This window comes from Coniophora puteana, assembly GCF_000271625.1.
Source record: "Coniophora puteana RWD-64-598 SS2 unplaced genomic scaffold CONPUscaffold_12, whole genome shotgun sequence".
Taxonomy (NCBI): Eukaryota; Fungi; Basidiomycota; class Agaricomycetes; order Boletales; family Coniophoraceae; genus Coniophora; species Coniophora puteana.
The window spans coordinates 577902-589262 of NW_006913064.1; the positions used below are offsets into that span (position 1 = coordinate 577902).

The following is an 11361-nucleotide window of genomic DNA, read 5'->3' on the forward strand; positions in this document are numbered from 1 at the left end:
TTTCGCTAAAACTTTGATGCGAATTGGGGGCCTCTATCAGATATTATTTTGTCGTAAAGTCCAAAACGTTTGAACACATGGTTCCAGAATAGTTTTGCTACTCCTTCAGCGTCGATTGTCTTGTTGCATGGTATGATGATTACCCCTTTTGTAAGTCCGTGGTCTACTATGACCATAATAGAATCGTATCCGTGTGATATAGGAAGGTCTGTAATTAGGTCGACTGAGAGTTGTTTGAATGGTAATGTGTGGCCGGATCTGATTGGGTTTAAGGGCGGTATCGTGGGGTGCGTGTTGATTTTGTTTTGTTGACATGCCGCGCAACCAAGAACAAAGTTACGTACAAATGCGGCTAAGCCGGGCCACCAGTATTCTCTAGATAAAAGTTCCCTGGTTCTTAATATGCCCGGGTGTCCAGATCCCGGTAATTCGTGGATTGTTTTTACTATATTTTGTCGTTCTTTGGGTGGTACATACGTCCGTCCCTTGTAGGATAGCATTCCATTGCTAAACTGCCATTCTTCGATGCGTGATCGGAATTTATACGGGGTTTTTCCATTCAGGGCGGAGCACATGTTGTTAACTAGGGTGTCGTCTTTTGATGCTTGGATAAGTCGACTCTGGAGTCCGGTGTCTATTAGTCGGATAAATAAATTATCAGGCAATAGGATTCTATTGTTGTTATCCTCGGAGGTGTCTGGGTCATCTTTTCGTGAGAGAATGTCCGGTATTATGTTCTCCTTTCCAGAAATGTGGACCAATAATATATCATATTCTAATAGTTCCGCTGCCCATCTGGCCTGGCGATAATTTAAGTTTTGCGCTTGCTTAAAATAGGTTAGGTTTTTATGGCTGGTGAAGATAACTGTTTTATGGGGAGATCCTTGAATGTAGTGTTTCCATTTCCTTAACGCTCGAATGACAGCAAGTAGTTCCTTGTCGTGAATGTCATAATTCCGTTCTGCGTCATTTAGTGTTTTTGATATGAAGGCCACTGGGTGTAGGTCTCCATTTGCATCTTTCTGCTGCGCTACTGCTCCCGTGGCTTTGCTTGACGCATCTGTGGATATGTAGAATGGTTCTTTTAGATCCGGCATGACCAATAGCGGTTCCTTTGTGAACTCATTTTTTAAGGTTTTGAATGATTCTTCTTGTTCCGTTCCCCACGTCCAGCTCTTCTTTCCCGTTAGTTGTGATAATGGTTCCGTCAGGTGGGAATGATTTTGAATGAATTTCCTATAATAGTTACAGGTTCCCAGGAATTGCAATGTGCCTGTTTTCAGTAATGCGTGGCGACGTTTTTGAATGCGTTCTTTCTCGATATCCATTGTGGCTTCTTCCAATTGCCGGTTGAATTGTTCATCCTTTGGTGTAGTGTCGAGATGTCGCCAATTTAGAATGATATCTATCTTTTTCGGATCCATTCTGACGCTATTTTCCGATATGATGTAACCAAGGAAGTCAACTTCAGTTTTCTCGAAAAGGCATTTTTCGGGTTTGAGATAGAGTTCGTGTTTCTGTAAGTGTTTTAATACTTTTCTTACTAGCTCTTTGTGCTGATTGAGTGTTTCTGAAAAGATGAGAATGTCGTCCATGTATATGATAATCCATCCCTCCATGATGAAGTCCATGAAGAGTTCGTCCATGAAGGCTTGGAAAGTACTAGGGGAGTTGCATAGTCCGAAAAACATTACGTTTGGTTCGAATAGTCCAAGTGGGGTTACAAAGGTGGCCTTCCATCGGTCTTCGGGTTTGATACGGATATTATTGTAACCGTTCGGGAGATCAAATTTTGTGAAGTATTTTGCCCCTCGTAACTGTTCAATCAAATCTTCTATTTTTGGTGGTGGATACGCGTTTTTGATCGTGAACTTGTTGAGATATTTGTAATCTTGAACCGGTCTTAGGGAGCCGTCTTTCTTTTGAACGAAGAATACCTGGGCGGCTTGTGGAGATTTGGATCGTGATATTTTCCCAGTTCGGAGGTTTTCCGTGACAAACTTTTTCATGGCTTCTTTTTTGTTCAAGTCGAGTGAGTATAATTTCCCTCTTTGAGGAACGAATTCTGGCTCCAGTTCGATCTTGTGATCGTACGGGCGTTCTGGTGGGAAGTTTTCGGATTCTTTTTCGGAGAAGACCTTTTTAAATTCCTGGTAATCCTTTGGTATGGGATTGGTTTCAGTTTTTCGGATTGATACTCCATTTGGTAGGTTGATCGTTCCTTTTCCCCAATCAATTTTTGCCTTTTCTTTTACGAGCCAGGGAAGTCCTAATATGATTCTATCGTGGCCGAGATCGGTGACGTAAAAGGTTTCGATCCTCTTTACTCTTTGAATGGAGAAAGGGACTATTGCCTTGTGGGAGATTATCCTTCGATTGGGCGTTCCATCGACATTACTTGGGTGGATGGGTTCTTTCAGGGGTATGGTTACCAAACTATTTTGTCATGTGAACCTCCAGTCTATGAATAATCCTTGGGCTCCGCTGTCGATCAGAGCATTTGTTTCAACGGTTTTGTTAGGAGTTCGCACGTTTAATGGAATAGTGAATTCAGATTTATTTTCGTTCACTAAAATTACGGGTGCTATCCTTGGGCCCGGAGGTATAGACGTTGTTGCTATCCTCCGATTTAAAAATCCATCATTTCTTCGTCACTTTTTCCCATCCTCATCCTGAGAATTTTCATTAATTCTTCGGTTGTGAGGTTGTCCCCCGGGGTTGCTTCTTCTTCCTTCTTGTCTTGGGTACTGTTCTTCTCAGTTTGAACTTCTCGTACCTGTCGGTTCCTCCAGTTGTTATTTCCGTTGTTTCGGTTCCCCTGTCCACCTTGGTTATTGGTGCGGGGATGGAATTCCCTATCATTTTGCATGTGTCCCTGTTTGTGGCATTTGAAACATAGCCCCTTTTGGCGATGTTCTTGTTCCTGCTCCTTAGTTAGGCGTACCGCATCAATATCCATTGCCATGGGATCGCGAGCTGGTTTATGGTTAGTGTGGGAGTTGTTTCTATTATTATTGTTGTTTTGTGATGTGAATCCATTGTTTCGGGCATAGACCGGAGTGGATCCTGAGATCAATGAAATGAGGCGTCTCTGATTGGTGCTTGTTTTTGCAGCTGCTTGTATCCATCCTGCTAAAGTTGCAGGGGGTGATTCTCGGTTGAGAATGGCTTTGCTAATAGGAGGCAGTAGTCCCATAGCAAACCAGTCAATGAGTGCGTTTTCGTCCGTAATTCCGCTTTCGGTAGACACCATCTGGAATTCTGATATGAACGTGTCAATGTTCTTATTTGGGATGTTCGCTTGTTTTAGGGTTTGTAGCTTGAGTCTGGCTGCATTCTGCGTATCGTGGGCAGTGAAAGCTTGCCAGAATTCTTGTTGGAAGTCATCATACGTTCCCCATGGCTGAATTAAAGCGGCTTCCGCAGGTTTGTTTGCGTTGGTTAGGCGTGCTTTTTCGATGATTTTATTGTTTATCTTAGTATAGTACGCTTGTGACCATGTGGCGGCTGTTCCCTTAGTCATGTGGTTGAGACAGAAAATGGTTTTGGTTATGTCTTCTTTGTAGATATCTTCGTTGACTGTAAAGTACGCCGTGCATGTCATGAACCATCTCATCGCATCATTTCTATTTCCATCGAAGTGGGTTGGTTCTCCGACCTTAATTTCTTTGGGAGCGGCGTTAGTAGGCATTGTGGATACAGTTGGAGTTGGTACTCTAGGTGGAGTTGGTGCTCTAGGTGGAGTGGGAATTCTCGGTGGAGTTGGTACTCTAGGTGGAGTTGGTATTCTAGGTGGAGTGGGAATTCTCGGGGACGGTGTAGGGGATCTAGATAGAGGTAACGGAACTAAAGCTTCTTCCGATAGCGGTTCTGTTGTGGGGTCTTCTTCTTCGGAGGTTTCTTCGTCTGATTCTTCCGATGTGGTTTCTTCTTCGTCTGAACTTAGTTCTTCCGATGCTTGTCTGGGTGTTTCAAAATTAACTACGTCTGGTGATTGTGGTCTGGTGGCTTGTCGAGATGCTGTTCTCGAGTTTCTAGATTGGGGAGTCTGTGGTCCTGGGACGGTTGTTCCGCTTTGGGAAGGTTCTAAGTGACTTAACCTTTCAAGTTCATTTGTTAGCCACTGTTGTTGAGCTAGTTGCTCGGAGCCCTGTTTGTTTTCCTGATTGTTCTCAATGTTGTGGTAGCGTACGTAGTAGTAGCTAAGAAGAAGCTAGTCCTTTTGTTAAGACTGCGTCTTGACCTTATATGGAATCCTAGTCGTCACCGTGGTTGACGACGTCAAAGGTTCATGGTTGTCGAAGAGGACAATGTCGAAGGGTTCTTAGTAAGTCATCAGCGACGATGCAGTTCTTAGTCTTAGTGGTAATCTTAGATCGTGTACTAGGTAGTATCGAGAGTGGTATCAGATTGACTAGTATTCCTAAGGTAGGACTAGCTTGTGTTACATGGGCGAGCAGAGCGAGCCTTATATACAAAGATACGAATGCGCACAGGCCAGTTTCCCGATATATCGTACAGGTTAGAGGTCCTGCCTCTTTAGGTAAGAGAAGAAAAAGCGTGTCATAACAATGGTTTCACAACGAGTCAGTTTTCTATGCCCTCTAATCCTTACTCTCTGATAGGTTTTGCTATCTATTGTGTTTTGTTCCACCCAAATAAGTCCCAAAACCCATTACTCCCTGATATCCCATATGTCGGAAATTTACCTTTTTAGTTGCAAGCAATGCCACTGCTCCTAAGGTTGAAACTCTGTTGGAATTGGTAACAACAGCTTGGAATTTCTGGGCTGTTGCTGGCAGTGGCCTGTAAGTGATTGAGATTGCAATTGCAATCAATTGTAAGCAAGCTGCAAGCATATCTGCAGGTGCTTGCATGTTCTCAACATTGTCTACATGCCTACATGGTTTGTTTAGCCATCTTTAGCTCAGTGCATCCATTTTTAGACTGCTTTTGCAGCTGAGGATTCCCCGTACCCCCAACAAAACACTTGTTGAGGTCATTCCAGCACCTGATGAAAATGGAAAAAGGGCCTGCCCAACATACAGCCAGCACTTTAAGCCTCATGGATGGGTGACCCATACAAAGGCTTGTGAAGAAAATTGACGTGATTGAGTGAGGGATAAAAGCTTTCAGAAACAGATGCAAAAAGCAGAAAAGGCCAGTAAGTCTACAGTGTATAAATTGCACATAAGTTACCAGTTCCAAACTCTTATTTTTGTATACTTGTTATGGTACAGCAATGAAGAAAAGTCTTTATGATAAGCTTGGGGGGGTATCACCAGGGTGTAAACATTCCCAAAATGGAGGTGTGTTTATTGATTCTCTCTACAATTTGTGTTTCACAGAACATTGTATAAAAAGACCTCTTATCTGAGGAGCCGCTGCAACTAGCACATGCACAATTTTGATGAGTTCCAGCCAGGTATGTCATCCTTTTCCATAGTGTCTCAGTACTATTCTAATTGTTTTCCAGATGATGAGGTTCTCCCCATGCATCATTCTTTGGGGAATGATATCTGGCTAGGTGACATTCAAACTATCTATCACCCTCAAAGTGGGGTTTCACCCACGTAGGACAATGGTTTATGTTACAAACATCATGCGTGACCTCTCTCTTTGTTGCATGTGAGCAGATCCTGGGTGTCAGGGCTGAGCCGAGGCAGCCTCAGCACACTCACCCACTCTCCCTTACGCTCACGCTTCCACCCTCGACCACAACAACCAAATGATGTGCTTGATGCGCCAGCACGTGTCACCAACATCAACATTGTGGATAGCTCACACATGCTCATGCATGCCCATGTACGCCACCTCAAGGAGGACAACCAATGCCCACAATAGCCACGCTACCAGAGGTACAGCAGCGGCAGACCACAGCCCCTCCTTGGCTGGACAAGCACACCAAGCCTGCAATCTGACGCACAGAGGTACAGCATCCTCCCCCACATTCTTGGAAAAGTGTGTGGAGCGTGACACAAGACACAAGGGGAAACTTACCAGGCACATTGAGAGAAACATTGAGGGTTTAAGAGGAGAACAAGGATTAAGGGGGCAAGGTAAGTGATACTTGGCTAGATTTCAAATGCGGACTCACACATTGAATTGATAACTCAAAGCAGCAGCCTATTACCTGATCTGTTGTGGTTATGCAACAGTGTTCTTGAAGTGCAGGGGATGTGACAGGTCAGTTCTCCAAGCAAGAACCATTGTTTGCCCACTTTGCAGTACCCACAAATTATGCCCAGTCTCCCTCATTCCTCCACCAAAATTGACTGTGAAGGGATTTGCACACTTCAGAATGACAGTTTGGACCCTTAGAACAATAGTTCAACCCTGTGGATGACAGTTTCAGCAGCATTTTTGGATGAGTGCATCTGCCTGCTTTCAAATATCTCTTTATACTGGGCTTTCTCTCCTGCTGCTGCTGTCACCCTGTCCCACCCAAATGCATGTACCAAAGCTACCATGGGCTTGTTATGTAGTTTCTTTATATTTGCAAGCAATATTGCAGTTTCAATACACCAAAAAAACACAAATAAGTTTGAAGAAGCAGTAAGATCTGCCCATTTGCTAGTTTTATTATGCCCTTGTAGTAAGATATCTGTTGATAAGTAACAAATTGCAAGCAAAAAACAGTCACCTATGTGATTGCCTAGCTACAGCCTAGCTACACAGAGAACAGGCAAGATGATCTCGAGCTACACAACGTGGTGGTGCAGGCACAAGCGCAATCAAGTGTGATCAAGTGTGATTAGATGGTGATAAGCCCCTGAGCCGTGAAACCATCCTTCAGTGACAGTTTTGGCTGCAGCCAAGAACCACTGTGTGGGGGGAGCATGACATGCGTGATAGCAAACTGTTGTTCTCCTGAGAGAAGTGAATGCACACCAACAATTGAACAGCCATCCGAGTTCAATCAAAGGTGTCAGCCTGATACAACAGCAACTGATCTAAGTAGAGACAAGTTGCCTTGGACACCTTGGTGCTCCAGGGAGGACTTCAAACTTTCTGAGTTTGCAATTGAGGTAGCATTAACATGTGATCAAACAGATTGGGTGGTCAAGCTTATCCACCAGTGTGTTGCTAATCTAGGGGCCTTCATGTTAAATGGACATGATGAGATGCAAGGGACATTTGAAGTGGCATCTCAGATATTAACACCAGTGAGCTTGTGAATGTCACACTATAGCAGAAACATGCACTAAATCTACTCAATCATTTTTGCAGTTCAAAAAACATGACCTCCTGGTCAGATTTGAAGAGCAAAATCAGACTTACAACTTTGAGGTCTCAGGCTGTTCATTATTGGACTGGGTCCTTGATCTCTTGTCAAACCCACAGCTACAACCCCATTTTATTTTTGATCTACAGCAAGTATCAAAGTATGATGGCAAGAATTTTGTACAGCTTATTGATGATCCATGGACTGCCAATGACTTCTGAACTGTTCAGGTATGTAATATATAATAAGTTTCTGGTGATTTTTATATAACTGTTTGCTAGTCACAAATTCCTAAGGGAGGAAAACTGCTAGCTTTCATTTTTTATGCTGACAAAACAGTAATGTCATCATTTGGCACCCAAAAAAGGTTGCCTAGTAGTTTCATGGTGTGCAAATCTTCCTGCAAAACTTCAAAATAAAAATAAAAAAAAACCTGGTGGCAGTCAGGTTGTGGGGTGGCTACCAATTGTGAGTATATTGCACTTGTAAGGCAGTAGCTAACTGTTTCCTCTAATTATATAACCAGGTTGCCAAGGATGACAAGTATAAAGGAACAACTGAATGGGCAAACTTCAAGAACATTGTATGGCACAAATTATTCAAAAAGTTATTTGAATCACTGGGGGGGTATGCAAAGACCGGATTCTGGTTTGAACTATGTGATGGCTCTCTTATGTGGCTGTTCCCTATCATACTCATCCTTTCAGCCAACTGTGAAGAGCAGTAAGCTCTCATTTATCTTACTGTAGTTTTTTGACCACAAGTTCTCACCCCTCAATCTCCCATCACTGCAGGACAGTTGGGGTTTAACTTTGGATCACAACCTTGAGACTGGTGATAGACACTGGAGCACTTTTGCATAAAACAGGCATCAATGCACACAATGCAATCAGGACTTGAAGCAGTAAGTATGCATAGCAAAACTAACAGCAACAGCAGTAACTTATTTGTTTGCAGCTGTCCTACCAGCATGCCAGCTATCACCACCAAAGCAAAGTGGACAACACTCTTGAAGGTAGAGATTGAACTGATCACATGCTGAGTTTTGACTATGGCTGTCAATAAAATTGTTGAGGTGTTCCTGAAAAAGATGACCAAGTGCACAATATCAGTGGTAATCATGCTGAAATCTGTGATGCAAATGATCCTGTACTTTGTCAGTAAAATCTCATAAGAAAATGGCAAAAGCTCACCTTCATCATTAGCAAATTTCCTAGACAGGAAAAAAGGTTGTGATGAGGATACAGCTGCCAACATTAGTGATAATCATCCAAACTGGTTTATGGTGGTTATATGCACTTGTAACAACAAGTCTACTTTCACACAAGCACAAGACAAGCTGCATCCTCTCATAATTGATTGACAATGAATTGGGAAGAGATCTTGTTGGGCTAGCAATACAAGATTATGAGATGATAATAAGATGGCACTATGCATTCACCATCCCTTCTGAGCCAGTTATCTCATTCATCAACACACAATCTAGTAGCAGTAATGTGACAGTGGCCATGAAAGAATGCATTGCATGAGCTACTCACACTGACACAAATCTATGTGCACTCCACCATTCCCCTCACACACTAATGCAGGGCAGGCATCCAGAACATCTGTGCTGCCACCAAGTTGTTATCGTCCACAACCTCCATGGCATTGGCTTCATCATCTGGGCCATCATTACCAAAAATATGTCTAAGAAATAGAATTATTGTATTAGTAAAACCATGCTCCAGATTAGGGAGATATAGGAAAACATACTGCTGCCACCAGGTCAGGTGATTGTCATGCCAAACAGCATTTGCAGCTGGTGCCTTGCAGAGAGGCTTGAGAATCCAGTTGTAGAATGTCTCCAAGAAAAGATCCTTGTTAATGTTTCTCTGACCCCACTTTGGAATAGCCAAGAGCATGAAGCATACCTTGAATGTATGGCACATAATCAATAATCCTCTATGATTGACAATAAAGGAGGATATACCAGGGTGGCCACATATGCAATGGATGACAAGCTGACATGTCAGATATTGTGCAGGGCCACATTACCCTGGTGCCCACCTGAACCTCCTGCATCATTGTAGATGCCCACTGTCAGTTGCAACAACAGGCACTACTAGTGTAATACCAAGTCCCAGATGTTGAAGGTTCTCCTAAAACGTACATCGGTCTGGTTGTTTAGGGTGAAGTGGCTCTAGTTCAACCAAATATAGATAGGAGTAATGTAGGAGTAATAGAGAGGATTGATAGACGAAGATTACTGATGGAGTAGGGAATGGGAGTAGCGATGATGAGGGATAATAACTGAGGATGAGGATGGAGTATAGATTGATGATGAGTAGCAATGAGGATTAGATTGATGATGAGCTTAATGAGTACTGACTTCACACTTGGAAATCAGGGAGGAAGATGTCTCTCATTGCACAGTCTAACTACTGGTATATATACTACTGAGCCTTTGCACGTACGTGTATAGTAAGGGCTATGTGTATAGTATTTGTAAGTAGGGCTGTAGTGCTGAGTAAGAGAACTGAATAATATGAGAACAATTTATAAGAGCCATGAGAATGCTTGGTAAGAACCACAAGAACAAAATACAGTGAAAAAGAAATAGCAAGGCTGCACTCGTGTAGCATTCTTAGTAAGTGCGAGAACAAAAGACAAGGAAAAGGGAAGTGGACAAGTAAGCAAGGGGAAGTAGTGGTCCATAGTCCAATCAGAACAAGGCAAGTGAATAAGCAAGGGGAATGGCTGATAAATTGAATGACAGATGCAAGAAGAAGATAGTAGAAATAGTAAATGTGCTCACAAATCCAACACTGCCCTCCACTCCTAGTGACTCATCGATGACCAAGCCAGTGGTCTGGAGGCTGCGCTGACCAAGCATTGAGTAGAGTAGTGGGGGGAGAACTACTGCAGGGGCCTATGCTGGAACATTGGTGGCTTGACAAAGGAGTGCTCGTGGTCAATGGCTGTTGAGTCGATGGACATCCTGTGAGTGCCGGACAATGTAACCTCCATGAATGCTGCTACAAAGTCTTTGCTGGTCTGCAAGCTGATGGGGTGGAGGGCATGATAGATGCTGCGCCACACGAAAGGAAGGTTGCGGAGGTGATAAGGTACAGCTAAACGAGCAATGCAGTGGAGAGGGCGGTGCTCTGTGGTGTAGATGTTGAAGACAATGTAGTCTTGCTTGTAGCAGCAAATGGAGTGGACAGGCCCACTAGTGGCCTTAGATTGCCCTTTGCCTGAAGCAAGGAGGATAGTCATGTTTGACTCAAGGCTAACTTTGAGATGGTCATAGAAGCACATGCGAGGGTCTGCCACAAAGAAGTACTGATTGGCAATGCAGTGAATGAAGGTAGTGTCAGGATACATGTGAGGCTCCGGAAATTGGCAAAGAATGTCACAAGAGTGGAAGATACTGTCACTGATGAGCCACACAAGGAGGACACAGTAGAGGGCGGCAACGAATGTGACTGAGAGATAATGGTCACAAGAGTGAAGAGGAATGGGTCCTTTATGACTATGCCAAGCATGGTGATGAGAAGAGACTTGGTCACGCCCTTCTGGTCTCTTGGTTATGAGGTGTATTCTTGTCCTGCGTATCCCTGGGGTGCATTGGCAAACTGTATTAGTGCTCATCTTGAACCATATCGTGGGCCAATCACTATTGGTGCGTGATACCGCACTCAGAGGGATAAACATCCGCCCAGCTGCAAATCAACTGCATGGCATGACCAATAACCTTGCCAGAGAGGTAATCATCCAAGAAGAGGTCAGCAATGTCCAATATGAACAAACCAATGCTCCTGACCAGAGAATTCCAGCTGATGATGTCAGGGAGCAATGCAAGGGTGGGAGGAATGTGGGTGAATGGAAGCTGGACCGACTGAGAGAGGATTGTTGTGTTGGCCCACTCGAGAGCACTCTTTCACTGAGGCTTTGCTGTCACAGTGGGAAGAAGGTCCTGCCAGAGTGGAGCAAACCACAGAGGGGCATTCTGTGGCTTCCCACCAACGTCAAGGCGGAGACTGCACAAACCGCGCTCCCACTGCTCTCAGAGGACTGAGTGACAAAGAAGGTAAGCATAGGGGGAAATGGCAATGGCCAGAACATCCCAAGGACCTGTCGCTGGCAAATTGGGC

General features: G+C 43.9%; 3 protein-coding genes across 3 annotated transcripts; 2 read left to right on the plus strand and 1 right to left on the minus strand.

Moving 5' to 3' along the window:
• Nucleotides 1-2365: 2365 nt before the first annotated feature.
• Nucleotides 2366-3523, minus strand: CONPUDRAFT_75941 (uncharacterized protein; the record flags this gene model as incomplete). Its single annotated transcript, XM_007774239.1, has 2 exons — nucleotides 2366-2413; nucleotides 2777-3523. 2 exons carry the CDS (start codon nucleotides 3521-3523, stop codon nucleotides 2366-2368), a joined length of 795 nt encoding a protein of 264 aa, XP_007772429.1.
• Nucleotides 3524-6839: 3316 nt separating this feature from the next.
• Nucleotides 6840-7446, plus strand: CONPUDRAFT_62454 (uncharacterized protein; the record flags this gene model as incomplete). Its single annotated transcript, XM_007774187.1, has 2 exons — nucleotides 6840-7166; nucleotides 7231-7446. 2 exons carry the CDS (start codon nucleotides 6840-6842, stop codon nucleotides 7444-7446), a joined length of 543 nt encoding a protein of 180 aa, XP_007772377.1.
• Nucleotides 7447-7660: 214 nt separating this feature from the next.
• Nucleotides 7661-7952, plus strand: CONPUDRAFT_62326 (uncharacterized protein; the record flags this gene model as incomplete). The annotated part of the gene is made up of 2 exons (XM_007774175.1): nucleotides 7661-7693; nucleotides 7752-7952. Coding segments are annotated over 2 exons (234 nt in total), but the record flags the coding sequence as incomplete, so codon positions are not given.
• Nucleotides 7953-11361: the final 3409 nt, after the last annotated feature.